Here is a 21,266-nt window from a genome sequence, read left to right on the forward strand (position 1 = left end):
TCCAACAGATGCAATAACTCTGGGAACACAGGCCGGAGGTTACTGCACTGACCTGGTACTAAGCGTAGGGTTATGGTGGAGCGCTTGCTCAGATGTAATGTTCATTCTTTTTAGTTTTATTGATTATAAAACAACTTCTTGGCAGAACCTTTAAAGTAGTTTTTATGCTTTAAATATCCTCTGGGGATTTTTTTAGCCACAGTTTAAAAAAAAAAAAAAGGAGCCCATAATAAACATTTTAAATGCATTATTGTTGTCTGTAACAGCTCCATCTGGAGCTATTATGGTATATCATCTGTATACGGTACTGTACTTTATTACAGAGGTGTTTTTTAAACAAGTGTTGTTTACTCATGAACTCTTCAAAGCTTTTTCAGTACATTTCTATGTAACGGCTTAATTAGAGATTATTTTTTTTTAATTATTATTTTGTTCTGGGACCCCTTGAGCCAACAGACCAAAATGGGTTTTCTGGAGCTATTCAGTCTAGTAGAGGAATTACGTTAATAGGAAACATAATGAAAAAGTAACTAATTGTGCAATAGGTAAATATAAAAGCATGCTGTTCATCTGTTTTAAACCAAAAAAAAAGTTCACAAAGAAACCTAGATGCAATTAGAACTTAGATCAATTAGACTGTTACGAACACTTCACTTGTTGAAGTGTTTGCATATAACCAGAAACACCAAAAAAAAAAAAAGCCGGAACTAATAAACAAAAAAAGCTGTCTTAAAAATCACTTGTTTTCAGGAGACCTATTCGCAATGGATTAATGTAGAGTGACTTCTTATCCATATGTTACACTTGTAAAGGTATACCTTTATAGAAAAATATATCAATAGTCCCTTACCTGTAGAATGACAAGTGGTAAAAATATATGATTTTCTTTATTTCCCCCGTTCATGCACTTTCTCGCTTCTGTCTTCTGCTAATGAGCACGTTGTGAGAGAGGTGTTTTAAAATGTTTGCCAAAGTACCTCATCCTCTTTCCCCCATTTTCGTGGTGGATTTACAAGGAGACTCTGTAAGAGTGCTCTAAGATTTTTTTAATGAAGTATTGTAAATGGGAAAGGAAAGATTCCACTTACGCCAGCCAAGTAAAAATAGTGTTTTCCTTCTGTTTGGCAATGACATGGATTATCAACTTTTCATTTGTTTATCATATTAGAGCAAGACATTACATTTCAGAGAAATTCCTCAAGGAATTAACCAATTTCCATTACTGTGATTCTTGGAATTTACTGCTAAGCTTTGTGAACTGTGAATCTATCCAGCATGCCATAATTGCAGGAGCTCTGCTAATTGGTATGAAAACTACCAATGCCAAAAATTGGCATTCTATGTTAATATTAAACTTCTTACCTAGAACATTCAATGTGGCAAAATCTTTGAAAAATTGCTTTTAGCCATTTCGCCACTGAGATACGAGAGGTAAGATGTACGTGTAGAGCAGCAGCTCGCAGCATTGTGTAGTGTCGAATGGGAAGAGCCTGACTCTGAAACGATCTAAGAAGTGTTGGTAGTACTATCTGATTTGGAGTTTGGCCTACACGATAACACTTTTAATTCCATGAATCACAGTAATGGAAATTGGTTAATTCCTTGAGGAATTTCTGAAAAAAACATTAAAAGCAGGTTGAGAACGCTTTAAAGCCAGTTGCACAGGAAGGGACCAAACAATCAACGCATTGCTGGAGTTCTGTTACATATAATCCCGTTTTAATACTTTCGGTGCACCTGTCAATATTTGTCAATAAGCATCAGTTTAAAGGGAAGCACAGGAATATGTGCTCTTTGCTTTTGAATAGGATGTCATACAGCTTTGGAAAACAATATATCTACTGTACTAAGGAACAGTAACTCCTGCCTGTAGACCAGTGACTCTTCCATGCTTTCAGCTGACAGTTCTGTTACATTCTCCCGTAGAGGGACAGATCTCTTTGGACACTTGTTGCTGTAAAGGAAATAATAATTTGCGTTTTGAGCTGTCTTTCCCTAGCAGCCCTTTACAGGCTAAGGAGAGACTCTTGTCTGAGGCCCCCAGGTTGAAAAGCATTATTCTAGACAGCAGGAAGACACCGTATGTTTCTTGAGAACAGAAAGGATTTGAGGAGGCTTTACTGATTTCTGTAACCTTTGCAATCCGAGAGCATATGCCCATTTTCTCATTGAGATACTTTTGTATCTGGATTTTAAAATTTAAAAAAAAATCATCAAAAAAACCCCAGTTTAAGTCTGTAACTGATTAACTAACCAAAGAAGCATAGCTAGCACAGAGCATTGGGAAGTACGGGGTAGCGTCCTTTGAGTTTGCCCTAAAAGCAATCTGTAGGAGTCTAACTTTCCAAAAATAAACCTGTCTTTCTGAACTATTGTTCTGACTTTTAGACAATGGATTTGTTAGTTTAGTTGTATATTTAGGAAGCTAACCTATACTTAGCAAAATTTTATTTAAATATTTATAAAGTTATAGCTAGGTATTTATTTGCAATAACTTGAATTATGTGATTTATTTTTTTTAAGACTCGCATAATGGAAGTACTAGTATTTATTGAATACTGGGGTATTTGGTAGTTTTATTTGAGAATCTCTGGGATACATGATAAATGGTCGAATAACTATAAATGTAGAAATATTGTCAAAGAAAAATAAATCAGCAGTTCAGTGGTGAAAAATCTTGAGTCTAATAAAATAAGATAAACTTTTCTTTAAACATTGTATTTCTGTGCTATCTACAAGTGCCCAGTAATATTTTTTTCTCAAAGAATTCAAATAATTTTATAGTTCTATTCAACTTCTTTGTTATAGACAAACTATAAGAAAACTTACCTTTTTGTTTGCTTTATTAATGGGTAGGTTAATGTTCTAGATCCAGCTTCTACAAGATAACAGCTTGGGGTTTTTACTGTAACTTTTTAGAAACGATTGTTTTATTTTTCCTCAAAAAAACAATCTTATTTTGGTAGCATGTACTTACGTTTCAGTTACTCATACACTCCTTCCATAGATTTTTAGAAGTAGGTAATTGTTTTGTTTTCCTAACTTATTTTTATGGCTGTAATTCAAAAGACTGTAGTGGATTTTGTTAAATTATTTCAAAATTGATAAATGAAACATTGCATTTCTTCTGGCTTTTGTTGTCAGTAACTTTCATTTTTTAATATATTTCCTCATCAGCTGTGCACGTTCTGTTGTATTTAATCAATCATCCTTTTCCAAATTTGAAGCTGTTGCTCATTTTCCTCCTGTTGACAGTGTTTCTTGCTGGATACTGTGAATGAGGAAGATTATTCATTGTTTTCGTCTCTGAAATCCATGTTTTGTAAGAATGAGATATTAAAAAACATTGAGGGGTTTTGTGTATTAGAATCATAATGTTTATCTATAATATGGTATTATACCATATTATACCATATATGTGGTAGTGTATCATTACCTATGGTGTTCAGTTATTGTAAGACAATCCAAGAAGTGTTTCCTTACTTTTGTTTTCATTGTTCTGTTCATTTTTAATGCTGATTGTTTTCCACAGGAAGTTACTAAAGAGTTCTACTCTTTCAGGTAAGCTTATCGCTTGTTTTTAAATATCTAGAATCAAGGTATTTTTACTGGAAAAAATGCAGGGGGAAATGCAACAAAATAAGTAGGATTAATTAGATGGTATCTTCTGCTCTGTTCACTGTGAATACAAATTTCTGTTCAGTTGAATTTATAACTTTTTCTAATTATTTCCCGCTAAGTGAATTTATAACTGTCTAGAAACAAAAAAAACTGTCCTGAGGTGCCATTCAGTGATCATTCTTGAATGTCTGCTGCACGTTTGCATCCAAGAGTAGACATGACATTTTTAACTCTTGCTTGCAATCTTCCATCATAGTTCTGACTGTAATTAGCCTTATTAATTTCATTAGTAATTTATAGCTCAGTAAAAATTGCTTATATGCTAAGCATATGTTTATATTTGCTGACATGAGGAATACGTTTTTAGATTTTTAAAAGTTCGTCTTTATTGTCAGTATATTTTAAATTTGATTTTAAATATATGAGCACAAATAGAAATCATATATTCAAACATTGTAGCAAAATTTTTAAGGTAGTCTTAGGATTTTTTATATATTGACTTTGATATTTGTGTGTGATTATGCTGGATACAATTCTAATATATGGTGTTTCCAGGCAGTTTGGAAACAGGTTATTTTTTTGGTATAACACTGCTGAACCATGGAATGCATCTTACATGACCTAATACAGTCTTTTTTTAATCCATAATGGGGTAAAATACTGTATTTTTTTCTCCTGTATGTGTAGATAATGTAACTAGAGTAATAAACTGGTTAAAATTAAGCACCGGCTGTATTAAGAATATGATATAAAACTGTTTGAGAGCTTTGTAAATGGAGAGGCTTTCCTTATGCATATTTTAACAGAAATAAAGCAATGTTTTAATTAACATTTATTATTTCAGAATATAATTTTTGGCATAATTTTCTGTAAACTCCAGAAGGCTATTGTAAGATGTTTCTTAATGGTATCTTTTAACATACAGTTTACTGAATTTTGCCAGAAATTTAATTTTGACTGAGACGTGCTTCTTTTTTGACCACTGTATCATGACTTCTTGTGAATCACGTTCCACTATTGTTCCTGTGACTGTCTGTCTGCACTCTTCTGGTCTGAAAACCCTCATCTCCGTGTTCAGGACTGCGGTTCCTGAACTGGAGGTGGTAGGGAGCAACTGGGTCTCAAGTACCAGCTTACCAAGTATGGTGTGCAATTGTCAAACTCTGTAATCCTTTGTAGAAGAGTTTTGCCACAAGTTGCCAGGAGGCAGAGGGTGATTCAGTAGAGGTTTTTTTTTTGCCCCGTTTTAAAGATTTCATTTTAATAGCAGTAGAATGTACTATACAATATATTCTCTAGAATACAACACAATCCATTGATTCATGTTACAATTTAGAAGCTGAGGTTTTGTATAGCTGTAATTTACAATATATCAAAGACCTGAACAGAGTTCACAAACACATTGCTATAGATGGTGGATAACATGTTTCCCTGTCCTTTCTAGATATAGATAGACAGACAGACAGATAGATAATAAAATCAGGTCATTTCACCGGCTATGCACCAACAATTTTCAGGACTTTTCATTTCTGTCAGTTTCTTTTGTCAGTTCCTCTCTGATCTTAGTGATCGCATGCAGCATGATTTAAACTGAAGTTTTTAGGCCACGAGGTGACAGAAATGAATTATTCATCAACTAACCAAAGGAGCATAGCTGGTACAGAGTACTGGGATGCAGGGGACAGCATTCTTCGAGTTTGGCTTGAAAGCAATCTGTAGGAGTCTTAACAGAAACCATTGAAACCATCATCTGTCTGTGCTTTAGAATCAATGGTTTCCCTTAGGGAAATGATAAGTACTCTGTCGATTTTCATTCTGCTTCCAAAAATATCTCCTACAGCTGGCAGGTAGTATTATGCGTTTACTTTCTATAGAAGGGTGAACAGTACAGGTGTTTAGATGTAACAGGCAATTTTTGTTTCTCTTCTTCAGCAGATTAAATGTTTGTCAGGAATTTATCTCTCAGTTAAATAATGACAGAGCGGATTATGTCTTACTTAATTAGGTAAGTGGAGTTTGATATTTGAAAATGTGTAGCTAGCTCTCCCATGGAGAGCTGTGTCTGAGGTGGTCAATGTCGGAGTACCAGATGTGGACAGATGTTGCTCCATTTAGTGCTGCCAGACAGCAGCAGTGAAGGAATTTAAACTATAAGCCACAGAATAATAAATAATAATAATACATGTTTCTAAAAGATTCTCTCGCCTAACAAGGGGTAGGATGCCTTCGGAAAGCCGATCCCAGTTATCTCGTTACCTGCAGGCTGCGTCAAAAATCAGTGCCTGGCAAGGCCTGCACATGCGAAGTTGTTAAAGCCGTCATAAGTGAAGTTTAAAACTTGAGAGTAAGAAAGCAGAATGTCTCCGAGTTGGATTTTTAAGATGGATTATGTGTGTGGTTATGTACTTTGGCTCTAGAAATGTCTTTCGACATCTAGCAGGTATATCCAGTAAGAACTGCCTTGTTCTGCTCTTTCTCCAGGCCCCTCGCCCAGCTCGGGGCGGGAGGCGGCGGCTGGTATCGATCCCTCGGACCCGGCTGGACGAGGCAGCTCGTGGGACGGATGCTCGCGGAGGTAGGTGAGACACCGGAGGGCGTCACAGGGCGGACAAGGCCGCGGTCCAGGTTCTGAAACGCGGGCGTTGCCTGGGCAGGGGAAGCGCAGTGCCTCAGAGTGCAGGTGCGCTTGGGCAGCGGCAGCACAGGACGGCGGCCACCGCCGCGCCCGGCCCGCTGGCGGCAGCCTCTTTTATTATTTTTTTAAAAAATGTATTTATTTTTTGTCCCACGCTAACCATTAATTTTCTGCAAGGCACCAAGAGGAAGCCCCGCCCGGGCCAAAAGCCTCCGGGCGGCGGGCGCGCGAGGGCCGTGCCGGGCGGTGCGTCCCGCACACGTGACCGGCCTCCGGCCAATGAGGGGATCGCGTGATGCGCGGCGGCGGCTGCGCGCGGGGGGTTGGCTGGCCAAGATGGCGCCGGGTGCGTGAGGGGTGGTGGCGGCCGCGCGGGGAGGGGAGGCGAAGGCCCGGCTGCTGGGGAGGGTCCGCTGCTGCCCCCGCTCCCCCCCGGGGCTGTAGGATGGTAAAATGACCCAGGGGGGGAAGAAGAAGAAACGCGCCGTGAACCGCAGTATCATGCTGGCCAAGAAAATCATCATTAAGGACGGCGGGACGGTGAGGCCGGGCGGGGCTGGGGGCGGCTTTGGGGCGAGCTGGCGGCGGCGGAGCCCCGGGTCCCGCGGCGATGCGGGGGGCTGGCAGCGGTCGGGCAGGGGGCCCAGGCAGGTGTGGCCGGGCCCGGTCCGGCGCGGGGGGCGCCGGTGGGCCCGCGGGCCTCGGGCGCCTTTGGCTGGCGGCGTGCGAGCGGGCCGTGCTCCGGCAGCGGCGGCGGGCCGAGCTCCGGCGAGGTTTGTTTGTTTTATGCTGCGGGTTGCTGCAGTGCCGGTCACTTCGTTCCGGCACCCCTGGCTGGTTTGCTGGAGGCAGTTGTCCGCGAAACACCTGTCAGCCTGTCACGCCAGTTCAGGTCTTCTTCGTAAATGCTCTTTCTCAGTGTGGGCCGATTTTTAGGGCTCAGGAGCAAGTGTGCAAAACAGTGCTGTCTCAGGGAGTTAGGCATAGGTAACTGCAGATCACTTACGTTTGCCTGAGATCGTGTGGTACGTGTCTAAACCTAACTTTACATTGAAGATTATTTAAATGAAACGTGAAGGAAGAGCTGCACAATAGCCTGGGACGGTGCCGGCAGGCAGTTGGGCATTGTAAAGGGAAACAGGAAGCGCCGAGTGCGGTGAGGATGCAGTTCTGCTAGTGGTGCAAAGCCCGTCTGGGATGGATCGCCATCATAGCAGCCTTCCATCCGCTCTGTTTCCATAGTCTGAGAAAGAATAGGTCAGCAAGGGGGACAGACTCTTGCATCAGAGAAGTCCCGTAAAGGCTGTCCAGAAGAAGTATTTTGCAGTTCCCTCCCACTATTTTGCTTCCTCTTAAATACATACACTTTAAAAAGAAAGGAAGCTGTTACGTGTTTGGGCTGCTGGAGCTTGGTTTTTCTAATTGATGAGTAGCATTACTTCCAATGTATTATTGCCCTCGGATTTTTTCCACCATGTAACATCACGTAGCTTTGATGTGCACTCTTCTAAATACAGTATCATTATTTCAAAGAAAGAGACATCTTGACAGACTAAATTGCTGGTGGCCCTTCAGTTTGTCTTTTGGGGACAATAATGGGAAAGAGGGAGGTGTCAGAGTCACTGTAGTTGTTCATCGAACTGGTGACCAACTGTCTGGATTGCTTAGTGGTAAGAAGCAAAACTAATTCCAGTGATGGATGTTGGTGTTTTGCAGGACATGTTTTCCTGCTCTTTATAAAGATAGAAATGTATGAGATTACCTTGTACAAATGCTGAACACAAATATTTTAGAATGAATAATAAAAGCAGAGTAAATGTTGTTTCTTATGGGACATGGTGCTTCAGAATTTCTCCCTGGAGCAATCATTGATTACAATATATTTCCAAGTGTCCTTTGTCTCTCAACTTTAACTTTCTTTTGCCAAGAGAGGAGAAAGGATATTATAGTAACTGCATTCAGTGATACTTACGGTGCTGCATTCAGTGTCTCCTGCCAGTTTCAGAAGCTGAGCGCAAACTTGTATGAGTTCTGTATGACTTTCAGTTGTTTTTAGAACAGTGGAAAAATGGGCTATAAACATTAGATGAAGGTATGTGTTTTAATGTTTGCTGAAATGTTTCATTAGCCTTCTGTGCTCAGTCGTCTTAGTTTCTTTGCTTAACCAACGTGCTACGTGACGTTATGGAAACAATTATATGAAAATGGCCCACGTCTTGAATGGCTCCAACTAGCAAACCAGTAATTAATCAAGCATCTAATTTTGCAGTTTCCAGCCTTATTGGTTTATTTTGAAACTGTTCGACATTAAAAAAAAACCTGTGTGACTCTCTTTGCCAGCAAGAATATACAGCTGTTGAATGAGGCAGTGTCACAGGCAAAAAGAGTTGATGGATGTGGAACTTGAGTTTAATTTATTGTCACTTCTAATCACTGATTATGATATGGAAAGGAAAAAAAAAAAACAAGCAAAAGGGAAAACCTACCCATTGCCTCTGCAATGGCTCTCCTCCTGCCACAGGTTACGCTGGGTCCCCTTGGCGAGGCGGTGGGTGGTGCGGGAGGTTGGGTTGGTGCCTGGTGGTATTTTTGTAGTGTTCTCTTTGCAGCTTAGTAGCTGTATCACAGAAAAAAACGCGTGATGGTGTGTGTACTCAATTGCGTGTTGTCAGATCCGGCAACGGAGAGGCAGTAACACCAGTGAAGTGGTTTCAACACTGTTGTTCATTTTCCCTTCCTTTGTGACCAGTTTGAATTAATATTCTGTAAGATCATGCATTTTTGAAGCAGTCATGAAATGAATTAGGAGGGACACCCCTGGGCAATGCTGGAGAGAATTAGAGCTTAGTGCTTTATTTGGTGCCTTTTCCTTTCCAGCAGAGGAGCAAGAGCTGTGATCTTACCTGATACTTTTGTTGCTTTGATGGTTGTTCTGTTATTGTCAGATGCGTGTTCTTAGAGTTGCCTGGTATAATCGCTTTTTATCACAGGCATGACTGATAGTGCAAAGTGTTTGGTTAAAGACATTTTCTCTGTAACTAGAGAAAGGTGCGTTCATTCTTACAGTACTGTTCTGTGCCATAGATTTTGCCAAACATAAACAACCTCTGCTCCGTCTACGTGGCTGCAGAGAAGGGTTGCTATTACTCTGATTGGAACATCTCAGTTCCAGGTTGTTCACACAAAGGCTCCGTCTCTTTTATCTCCAGGTATAAGGCCTTCTGATTTGGTTGCACTTAGGTTATCACATTACATTACACTACATTAGCCAGTTTGTAAAGCTCAGTGGGGCAGGTTTTTAGAGTAAGACAGGGCTGAACACCCAACACCTGCGCTGTACGTATTGGGGTAAGAAGGTACATCAGACTAGTACTTAGGACTTATGGACTGAATGCACATAATATATCTTACTGCACTGTAATGTAACCACCTATTAATCTGTCTCCCTCTTTCATCCACCTCAGGAGTATTTTTGCTACTTCATAGTTTAAAAATAGCTATAGAGGCGGTGATCTAAATGTGACTAAATTACAGCCTTTTTTATAGATAAGAACAAGTAACAGTACCTGTGATAAGCAAGCATGAGCAAGAAGAAAGCAAGGAAGTGTAACCCTAGTGAACTAAATGTCACTTGTGTTTGTTTCTGCCAATGTAATGGAAACATCTGATCCGGTTGCTTACAGCTGGATGACATGGCAGAGGGCAGCAGTCACCCGCTTCTATGTCTCTAAAATCACCAACAGTTTAGCTCTGCAGAACAGCCACTGGTTTCATTCTGCTGTTTTGGGTTGTGCGTGTGATCTTCAGGTAGCTGCCCACAATGGGACAAGAGCAGCATAGAGACTGTTGAGCTTGCATTTGCTGTATGTGAACAGAGTGGAGGTGCTTGTAACCGCTGGTGCTTGGGGGGACAGGGGTGGTTCCTGACTCTTGCCTCGCCGGGTGTAGTACCTTGGAGGAGTCACGGGCCAGTAACTTGACAGACATCTGGGGACTATGAGAATGAACCTGATTTTTCTGTATCAGACTGGGGCAAACAGCTAAGGTTGTTACTTACCATTTTTGCAGAGCTGGATAAATTTTTAACCCAAAACTAAAATAAGGGTTGTGGGTGGAAAGTGAAAGGAATTGTGGGAAGTGAATATAATTATAGCCACTTTCTGTACCTATAAAGACTGGTAATTTACCTCTGTAAGAGAATAGTATGAAAAAATAGCAGAAATATCTGTATGGTCTGCCCATATTTACTGAAGAGAATTTAGGAAAGAAAAATGGCACAGTGCTAAGTTACTTTTGTAGCTCACCTTTTACATATTGTTATGGTTACTTTTGATAGTTATGATCTTGTCTAACGATAGGGGTGAGTGGCCAGTGTGGTTTTCTGTATTTATTTCCTACAGTTGTTCAAAAGGCTTATTTTTTTTCCCGTACTGGAAATATTGGAATCTGTAAAGAAAAGCTACGTATGGCTTGCATAAATCTTGTAATAAAAGAAAGATTCTAGTATTACCTAACTGGAACTTAAAATAGTGTAGTACTTGAGGTTGCAGGGCACCTCTGAAGACCTCTAATCCAACTACCCTCTCTCTTCCCCCAAACAGGGTCAACTGGAGCAGTTTGCTCAGGGCTGTGTCCAGTCAGGTTTGGGGGATGCGGATTCCACAACCTGGCTGGGTAGCCTGTTCACAGGGGTTTGTTTTGTTCGAGGTTTAAGCAGAATTTCCTGTCACTGACACCTCTGAGAATAGTCTGACTGTGTTGTCTTTACTCCCATCAGATATTTGTACACATTGATAAGATCCCCCTCAGTCGTCTTGAGAAGCAGCTGTGGACCTTAGCATGCCTGTGTTTGCTCAGTGTAAATGCCAGGTCTAATCAAATCAGTGCCCCTCTGTTACTAACTCACCTTCACACAAAGCTGGGAAAGTAGATGTTAAGGCAGCGCTTGTAAGCTTGAAGAATGCCTATGAGATTTCTGATGAGTTATTCATACTACCTTCATATGAAAATAATTAGTGCACTGTTTCCTCAGTTTGCAAATGATGAACTGTGGCATGTTGTTTGACAGGGTAGCGTTTACAGAGTATATGAGATGAGCAGGTTGTCCCGCCCATGCTGCTTCTGATTATGATAAATCACTGAAGAATTTGAAGTTACTTATTTCCAGTCTTACCCAGATCTCTTCCTAAATTTGAAGCGCATTGTAGCCAATAGGCCTGCTGTCAGTATTTGAGAAGGGGTCAGTGCTGTTCCTGAGATTCACTTCTGATGTTCATTGTTTCAGTTTTTCTTTCCTAATTAGGACTATTAAAGTTTTGTACGTAGCCATGGTGCCTTTTAGTAACAGAAGTACTATAAAGCTGATTGACAGACCAGGTAATTCGACTTTAAGATAGCTGAGTGTGAATGCTACCATGTTTTGAAATTATGAAAACTTGATTTCCATGCAGCATTCTGTGGACTTAAGTATTTTTCCCAAGGAAAAGGAACTAGTTTTCTGAAGAAGTGTATGTTTTTGCTTTCAGTAGTATCCTTGTTTCCCAGACTGGCCGTATTAGTGGTTTATTTTTTGATTTGAGATGGGATCACACTTTGTATTCTGCAGAGGATTAAGACACTTCAGGATGTTAGCAGCAAAGGGTTAAAAAAGGAATTTCACTCAGTACCAGTTAGCCTGAATAACTGTATTCCAGTGTTTTGAGTCCTGTTTAATTTCTTAATCCTTCTGTTCATAGTGTTCAGATGCATTTCTCGTGACTGTGATAGAGTGTTAGGGATTTTAATCACTGTTTTTTCTCTGATTTTAGCCTCAAGGAATAGGTTCACCCAGTGTCTACCATGCTGTTATAGTGATCTTCTTGGAGTTTTTTGCATGGGGACTCTTGACAGCGCCCACTCTGGTGGTAAGTGATGCGCTTAAGCTTTTTCGAGCTGCATGGGAGATGGGCAATTACTGCAAAGGCACTGAGTGTCTTCTGAGAAAAACTATATATCATTGAGCTGCTCTGTTGTGCAAGTGAAAAGTTTTGTATTTTTACACGTAATCATGAATTTAAAATTATTTTGTTAAAGCAATGCAATGCTGCAGCATAGCTGTTTATGTACAAGTCTCGTAATGCTCAGGCTTACATGTAAATATTTTCTGACTTGAAACCAGTGAGACAGTAATGAAATTACCTTTCCTTTCAAGATGCAACAGAAAGTTGGCACATTACAAATGTAAGGACAGAAACACACTTGAAGTTTGGTAAAATTATGCAAACGTGTGTGTGTAGGTAGGGCGATCTTTGCTGACCTGGCTTTAAATGGAAGCTTCAGAGCACAGACCCTGTTACACCAGTCAAAGCTTCCCTATGATTAGCGAGACAGTCATTCCAGTATGTTTGTAACAAATTATTTTCTAAGGTAGTTGGTTGCTTTCCATTTCGATTTAATCTTTGAGAGTGACACATGCTTACAAGTTAAAAGGAAGTGAAGGCTTAAAGGTCTTCAAGCAAACTCCACCTAAAATGCCGTCTTGGTGCGTCTCCATACTCTGATGTTAACCATAAGCAGTGTCTTGGATATAAACTGCATGTCGGTCGCTGAATGGAATCCATCTCACATAACACAAGTCAGAGTGAGACAGGTGCCTATTTTAACCTGCATACCTAGGGTCTGGTCACCAGATTGAGAGGTGCTCCAGAATGACAGTGTCGCTCCACTCTCTCCCCAGCCCCCTGCAAGTGACACAGTAACATGTGGAGAGTCTGGTCTGAGATCATTTTCTAGGTTCTCTGTGGTCTATTTAGATTTCAGACACTGAAGTTGGATGACATGAATCCTTCCCACAGTGTTGAGAGAACTGAGGCCTCTATCAAGTAAAGCTAAAATCTCAAAGTACCTTCCACGTGAATTAAAGATTAAATAGATCATTTGTGGTGTATCTTTTTTTTTTTAGTTTCTCAGTATTCTATGAAAGTATAAAACTGTGTGTGTCACTGTAGAAGTTGAATGCATCATGAGCAGTATTTGTAGTTCATATTATGTAAATGACAGTGTTTGTTTTTCTTCTCCAGGTTTTGCATGAAACCTTCCCAAAACATACATTTCTAATGAATGGTCTAATTCAAGGAGTAAAGGTAAGGTGACAAAAGTTAATCACAAGCACAATTTAAAGTGAATGGTGGGAGGAATATAGAAATGGCTGCCAATTGAGAGAAACATTCAAGACGTTTTTCAATGTAGCTTTCATGGTATAAATAAAACAGGGGAATAAATTATTGCTAAAAAGGCAAATATGCATCATTTTACTTTTAGTAAGATGTTGCTTAGTCTGTACATGCTGTTTGGGTTCAGCAAATCAAAAGGTAGTTGACTAATCCCAAATGACGCACATGGTGTTACAATTTCAGAATTTTTTACTTGGAGCTTGTGGCTCCAGTAGGGTATTTTCAATTACTTGCATTTATGTGAATTCTAAATATATAAAACTATAAAACACTGTTCATAACACTGCTAGTATGACCAGATCATTTGCATTTTGAATTTTATGTAGCTCTGAGATAATAAATCTCAAATTTTATGTAACCAGAATGGGACAGAAGATCAGTAATGCTTGACCGTACTGCCTTTGATGCATTGCGCTGTAGTCATCAACTTTAATAAAAACAGGGCCCAGCCTGCTCTCAGATTGCGGTACGGTCGGCTGTCACGATTCTAACCACTTAGTTCTAACTTGAAATGTTTTGTTTCATTTAGGGCTTATTATCGTTCCTCAGTGCCCCGCTCATAGGTGCCCTGTCCGATGTGTGGGGACGAAAGTCCTTCTTGCTGCTAACAGTGTTTTTCACCTGTGCACCAATACCACTAATGAAGATCAGCCCTTGGTTAGTAAATTTTTTCATACTAGATTTGCTGTTTCTTGTCAAGGTTGCTGTACAATGCTTATGTTTGTAGCCTTGTTGATAAAATACTGTTTGTGCTCCAGGGAAGGTCGAGGCTTTTGTACTCCTTCAGTGCAAAGTTGGGAGCACAAAGTCAAACTGAAGTAGCTGCCACGAGGCCCGAACGCCTTGGTCAGAATTCTGAGAGCCGCTGGGTTTGAGCTCTGTGCTGTAGGCCCCACTTCCCACTGCAGCCCATTCGCAAAAGACATGAGAATGCAATCCAGTAAACTGCGCAGGTCTTTACTGTGGCTGTATTACTCAAATACTAACCAACTATGCAGAAATTAAAACCTACCTAGTGATAGCTGGTGCATGAAGTAACCCTTTGTAACCTAAAATATTGCTGCGATTTTATACTGTTGTTTCTCAAGTTTTAAAATCCACCAACTTTCACGCTGTGTGCAAGTTAGTAAGTTCTTAACTGGCACGTACGTTCTGCAGGTAGTGCATGAGTCAGGCTCTCAGTGCTGTTGGACTCCCCGCGCGCTGTGCCTGAGGGTGTAGCTGAACTAACACAGGCGGCACTGACGCAGGGCAGAGCCAGCGGTTCAGGTAGCTCCCAGGGCCTTTTCAGTTTTCTCTCCCGTCACACAGACTTCGTGGTTTCTTCATCCCTTTTCGGGGAAGTAGCTTGTTTCTTAGTGTAGATTAATGTTTGGAATGATGAGTGCTAGTGTCTGCAGCATAAAGATAAGGCTTATGTTGAGACCTCTCAGTGACCAGATTCCCAAGTTCCTAATTTGCTTTCAGTCATAGGCATCCAGTCTAAATTAATCTAACACCTCATTTCTTAGAAGTACTTAATCACAACAGCTTTTTGTAGATGTTACGAAATTATGCTGTTTATCTTTGTACTCGGTGTGCTAAGGAGGAATTACACAACTGTATTGAGACACATTCACATTGGCTTTATCCAAGTTTATCTTAATATTTGTCAGGAAAAGTTGGACGAGATGATTTACTGTTGAACTGTACTTGGATAGTAAATAGAGACTTCTTGTTTCTATTTAGCTGTTCTAATTTTTTTAATGTTCTTAGGTGGTACTTCGCCGTTATCTCTGTCTCTGGAGTTTTTGCAGTGACATTTTCTGTGGTTTTTGCATATGTAGCAGACATAACCCAAGAACATGAAAGAAGCATGGCTTATGGTTTGGTATGTATCTCTTTTCGGCTCTGTTCCTGTGGTCCTCAGTACTAAACACTTCAGTAGGTCAAGCTTTTCAAAATTTATTGTTGTTTCTTCTCTGGCAATTTGCTTTTAGTTTGGAGTAGAGTTTTTCTGTTTAATTGTTCCTGTCATCCAGTCCTGTCTCTCTTGAATACTCTGCTTCTAACTTAAACAAAATACGACCATGTTAAAAGCTGTCTTTCAGATATCTGTCTGAACGGTTATTGTCGGTGTTAATGATGTAACGTGAGGGGCTTTAGTTACTCCTCCATTGTTTCTCACACCAGTACTACTCTGTCATCTTTTCAAAAATCTAACCTTTTGATCCTGGATAATTTTGGAGCTGCCACTGTATGATATCTTGACTACTCCTGCTCGTGTCTCCAGTCACGCTGCTGCACTTCAGTTCAGAACTGAAGTAGCTGAGTCGCTTTTCTCTCTGAGTTCTTACAACGCGCCCCCGTTTCTCCATTGCCTCCTGATAACCTGCCAGATCTCGGGAGCCTTCGCAGCCCTGTGTATTATGGATTAGCAGAATTATTTATTGCATTCAAGTTACGGAATCCATTGTCATATTCATCAGGAAGAGCCGAACGCAATAGATATAGAACTAAACAGTTTCTTTCTGCCTGTAACATCAGGAATTGGGATCTGTTGAGAAGGTTCCTTCAGTTTTAAAGTTAACACCTTCCACAAGAAGGCCAGCTGGTTCACTGAGAACTACTTTCTGAAGACCAGTTGTACTGAGTTGGATTAACCAGCAGATTAAATTTAATAAGCCCTTGATACATCTGATTTTTTTCTTAACAGGAATCGCATATTTCACTAATATGAAGATTAAATACAGCCCATCACTTCCCAGAGATATCAGCATACTGTATAGTTAATTAAACCTAATTATGTCAGTACATGCAAGAGAGCTGTGAGCCTCACATTGCTGTCCAGTTATCAAAAAAAAAATAATTGTTTTTCTTGAAAACTTTTGGCTGTCTGAAATACACAGCTGCTACCACATAGTCATGGGAAAAAGGTTACTTTTAATCACTACCTGATTAAAACGGTTGGGCTTCTGAAAATGAGGAAAAGTGTGTGATAGTAATGCTGACTTCTTTCATTGAAAATCTTACCAGCTGTTATTTGTTCTAGGTTTCGGCAACTTTTGCGGCAAGTTTAGTTACCAGCCCCGCTATTGGTGCCTACCTTGGTCGAGTCTACGGAGACAGCTTGGTCGTGGTCCTGGCTACAGCAATCGCCTTGTTAGACATTTGTTTTATTCTTGTTGCTGTACCAGAATCGCTGCCAGAGAAGATGAGGCCAGCATCCTGGGGAGCACCTATTTCGTGGGAACAGGCTGACCCTTTTGCAGTAAGATATTTAAATATGGGATATTTTGTTACTTGTAAAATTTGAGGGAAAAGACTGACATTTACTACATTTCAAGCTGGAAAAACAAAGCCTGTATTTTTTCAGGTTTAACCTTGAGTTACTGCTCGTGCTTTTGCCAGTGATCTTGCTAAACATGTAGGAATGTTTTGGGAGTGCCCCATAACAGCTTTGAAGCTATTAACTGACGTGCATCTCAGATTCTTGCTAGGTACGCTTTTCTGAATATGAAGATTAAATGTTTTACTTCTTTCTCGCCGTAGTCACTGAAGAAAGTCGGCCAGGACTCAATTGTGCTGCTAATCTGCATAACAGTCTTTCTTTCCTACCTCCCAGAGGCAGGTCAATATTCCAGCTTCTTCCTATACCTCAGACAGGTAAATTAACATTTTGATACGGATGTGAGCAAAAGTAAACTTTTAGGAAAAGTTTTCAGTATTGCTGAATTAATACAGAAAGTATAGATAACTAGTGTAACTTAAAAGTTTCCAGCAGCTGACTGAAGTCCTTTTGCTGTTCGTTTTTCTATTTAGAGAGAGAGAGAAGGATAAATTGAGTTATAAACCAATTTATTGTATTTTGTAATTATTTGCACTGTTCTTGGACTACAAGGTTCACTATGTTAAACTGTTGGGGTTTTTTATTATTTGAGGGAACCATTTACTTATTTTCTTCTTATTCCCCTTTATTTTTGTACACTTTCTTGATTTATTTAAAACAAAACCAAAACAACAACTTCTTTCTAAGTTAGGGAGGAGTTGAGTAATATCGGTCTCCTGCATTGTGTGTTCCCCCACTGATGTTTCTGACATCGTGACACACGGTTTACAGTTAATAATCACATTGTGGTTTTTTTTAATACAGATAATGGGATTTTCATCGGAAAGTGTTGCAGCATTTATAGCAGTCCTTGGGATTCTGTCCATTATCGCACAGGTGAGTTACTGCTCTGGGTCTCATCGATTCGGTAACTTTGGAAGAGCTGAGCGCAGCGGAGAACTTCATAACACGGCGCTTCCAGAAACGTGACTCACCGTTTCTGTAGCTGTTTCTCCAAGTCCCTAACAATTGATTAACACTCTTACCTTAACCGAGATCAAAAAACAGCTCACCAACAGGGGGTGGTTCATCAATATCCAAAGTGCATTGTGTTGGGAAAACTAAAGGCTTCGTGCGTCAAGGGAGATTGACAGTTTGTTCATATAACTTGCTAAATGATTGCTGTGGTTTTGGCAGAGGTTCCTGAATACTTGGCAAATTAATGCTTTTGGGTAATTTTACTTGGCTTTCTAAAATTAATTTATTTATTTGCATGTATTTAACATTTAGAATAAAAAATTCTGATAGTTCTTGTTTATTTATTTTTTTTATCTGGATATATTTAACATTTAGAATAAAAGGTTATTTTTCTTTGATTCCTTTTTTTTTCATTTTTTCCCCCTCTCTGCCAGACAATAGTTTTGAGTTTACTGATGCGGTCCATTGGAAATAAAAATACTATCCTACTGGGCCTAGGATTTCAAATACTACAACTTGCGTGGTACGGCTTTGGATCAGAGCCATGGTATGTAAATGCTACTTTAATACCTGAATGATATGGTGTTTGTCTGCATTTTATCCTTTATCCAAGGGAGACACTGAAGTGCGTGTACGTGTGTATACATACGCTCCAGAGCAGTTACTTTGAGCGTGTTTTTTGCAGGATGATGTGGGCAGCGGGCGCTGTTGCAGCCATGTCCAGTATAACTTTCCCAGCTGTGAGCGCACTGGTTTCCCGAACGGCCGACGCTGACCAACAGGGTAGGTTTTGCCCTAATACTTTGAATTCTAGTCAAAGCATAGCGCGGAGGCGGCCACTGCAGGGAGTCGGCCTCAGCCTTTGGCACCGGGCAGCCCGTACGCCTGAGCGTGGGTCACACAATGTTAAAATCCAAGTTACTTGGAAGTTGCAATACATGCATAGGACGTTTTCTGGCACAGGGGGAAAACATTCAACAGGTCCCCAACAGCAGCAAAATTAATATGCTGATTATTTTCCTCACTTTTGTCAAAAGTTTGCTTAGTTGTCCGGGTTGCGTACAGGGCGCGCTCTCCCATGAGCCAGCGATAGCAAGGCTGCTGTTACATGCAGGTCTCTGAATGAGCCCAGCGTGGGAAGCACCGCTCTCTACCTACAGGCAGCTGGAAATAAAACTTGGCTAGACTGTAATGACAGGTTTTTGCACCCCTTGTTAATTGCTACCCATAGCGCAACACTGGTTAGAGAAACTTTCCTGCTTGCATCGGTTTCAAGGTGAAGTGAATAAAGCCTTACTGAGCTGTTCATAATCCATTAAAGATAGTTAATTCTGTACGTATTAATATAGGTAACAGTCTGGTTTACTTTTCCCAGGTGTGGTTCAAGGGATGATAACAGGAATTCGAGGACTCTGTAATGGTCTGGGACCAGCACTTTATGGTTTTATATTCTATATATTTCATGTTGAACTGAATGAACTCCCCATGCCTGAATCGCCATCAGGAGGTAGCGTGGTCACACAATACCACTTACAACAGGTTTGCTGCTTTCACTTACTCATTCCAAACCACAGAAATTAGGAAGGGATCATGTGCCCACCCATTCTTCGGGGTGATGCTGTATTACATTTTGTTACACTGTAACTGCAAAGGAAGCCTGTAAAAAGAGGTTCTGAAATCACTCTTGGGGAGGGCTGTTGAGCTGTTTGGTTTTAACTAGATGTTATGGTTTAGTTTAACTTGTGAAGAGATACAGCTGATAGTAATTAGACAACTGATGACCCTTGTAAAGAGAACAGATTGAGGGAAGGATGGACTAGTAACTACAGCAGCCCACTCTTCTCTTGTCTCCCTGACATTGTTTTTACCTTTCACGTGTTGTACTGTTTTGTTTTATTGTCGTTTAGTCTTTTAACCAAGCTCGCTGCATTTTTGTGGTTCCTACTAGATATTAATTTGTTGAGGAAACTCAGCAGCAAGAACTTGCATGAGATAAAGAAGTTTGGCAGGCATTGCTAAGAACCGTACGCTCCCTCTCCTCAGACTTGGGATGGAACACTTTCCACATGGGGACAAATACTGTATTGACTCCTGTAGCAAGAAAAAGTTCTTCCCATGCTTGAAATTTGTGTAATTAGCAATTGTAGTCTGTTAACGTGTGCCTAAGGGTTCATTAATACTTAGTTGTTGTTTGTTACTGTTGTTTTCAGAATTCCATAATTCCTGGACCCCCATTCTTATTTGGAGCGTGCTCTGTGCTGTTGGCACTACTTGTTGCCTTGTTTATCCCTGAACACACCAACCTGAACGTACGATCCAGCAACTGGAAGAAACACTGTGGCAGCCACGGCCATCCCCACAGCCCACAGGCTCCAGGTGAAGCTAAGGAACCCCTATTGCAAGACACAAATGTATGACAAAAATCTAGAAAGATCTTTTAGACTTTTTTTTTCATCAGCAGTTTGGGATACACATTCCAGTTCCATCAAAAATGTCATTTCTTAAGGTAATCTTAAGAAGTATCTTTCTGCATGAAGTTTGTAGGAATTAAAACAACAAAAAGGATGTTTCTCCAAAGATGTTGCCATTGAATGAATAATTTGCTTTTAAAAACAAACTGTTACGTACTCGTCTCTTGCCATGAAATACTGTTACTACTAAACTTTACATTCTAGTTCAGAGACAAGAAGGAATGGCGTCACGGCATGAGCATGTGTCCTTCTGTTTCCTTACGGTGGTGAGCTTTAACTCCAGTCACGCTGAGTCTCAGTGGGGCCCACTCGTTTTAACCGTGTAAAATCTTGGGTCAGACGATTCAAAGCCTTAATGTAAATGTACTCAAGTAGGGAGAAGGTGAATTGGTATCTTTATTTTAAAAGTCATATGGCAGATGTTTTTTTTTAAGTTTGTACTAATATAAAAATCACATGAGCACGCTTGCTGAACAGTAAAAGTTATTTTTATGTAAGTGCATTTACTCTTTCTATTTTTGAATAAACGGTAGTATCAAACACTTGTTTAAATACTAAGTGGGTGTTTTGAGCCTACAAGTTTTAATACCGGCTCTAAAACTCTGCTTTCTAAGTACCGTTTATTATACCACTATACTTCGGATGTTTGCGTAATCATAAAGGACCTCAAAACTTGAATACACAGACTGAACTATAAGCTGATAGCCTTGAATATGTCCGTGTGCTATATAGTGGCCTTTGAGGACTGTCACAATAACCCTTTTGCATTACAGAGCTAATGTTTTAGTCCTAAATTTTCAGGACCCTTAGTACAGAAGAGAGCTTTATACAATTACTGATGTGAATTTCTCTAAAAGTGTATATTTTTGTGTCCAGTTGTATTATTTAAGTGTTCCTTTGTATAAATTTGTGTATAAAGTACTGTATAGGTTTAAAATGTTTTCATCTTGTGGTTATTGCTTAATGCTTTTTTACCTTTGAACATTCACCATGGTTGACCAAGAGCAGGAAAAAAATAAATATGTAAATATACTGTTAATAAA

At 40.1% G+C, this 21,266-nt stretch overlaps 1 protein-coding gene across 4 annotated transcripts; it reads left to right on the forward strand.

Moving 5' to 3' along the window:
* The first annotated feature begins 3,389 nt into the window (after positions 1-3,389).
* Positions 3,390-20,763, forward strand: MFSD14A (major facilitator superfamily domain containing 14A). 4 transcript variants are annotated; one of them, XM_063345320.1, is made up of 14 exons: positions 3,422-3,561; positions 5,554-5,626; positions 6,103-6,196; positions 12,064-12,159; positions 13,315-13,377; positions 13,997-14,124; positions 15,223-15,337; positions 16,499-16,717; positions 16,999-17,112; positions 17,600-17,671; positions 18,187-18,299; positions 18,438-18,535; positions 19,128-19,291; positions 19,963-20,763. In XM_063345320.1, the coding sequence occupies exons 2-14, from the start codon at positions 5,595-5,597 to the stop codon at positions 20,167-20,169; spliced, it is 1,515 nt and encodes a 504-aa protein (XP_063201390.1). In that variant the 5' UTR covers positions 3,422-3,561; positions 5,554-5,594; the 3' UTR covers positions 20,170-20,763. The 4 variants fall into 4 exon arrangements, with proteins under 4 accessions (XP_063201393.1, XP_063201390.1, XP_063201392.1 ...); XM_063345323.1 differs by lacking the exon at positions 5,554-5,626 and having other exon boundaries at positions 3,390-3,561; XM_063345322.1 differs by lacking the exons at positions 3,422-3,561; positions 5,554-5,626; positions 6,103-6,196 and adding an exon at positions 6,545-6,602.
* The last annotated feature ends 503 nt before the right edge of the window (positions 20,764-21,266 follow it).

This window comes from Chroicocephalus ridibundus, chromosome 8 (genome assembly GCF_963924245.1).
Source record: "Chroicocephalus ridibundus chromosome 8, bChrRid1.1, whole genome shotgun sequence".
Taxonomy (NCBI): Eukaryota; Metazoa; Chordata; class Aves; order Charadriiformes; family Laridae; genus Chroicocephalus; species Chroicocephalus ridibundus.

Coding starts and splice junctions, on each gene's coding strand:
- MFSD14A (XM_063345320.1), top strand. CDS start 5,595: ATGACAGAGCGGATTATGTCTTACTTAATTAG. Junction 6,197..12,063: donor TGGGACGGATGCTCGCGGAG/GTAGGTGAGACA, acceptor CTCTGATTTTAG/CCTCAAGGAATAGGTTCACC. Junction 16,718..16,998: donor AACAGGCTGACCCTTTTGCA/GTAAGATATTTA, acceptor TTCTCGCCGTAG/TCACTGAAGAAAGTCGGCCA.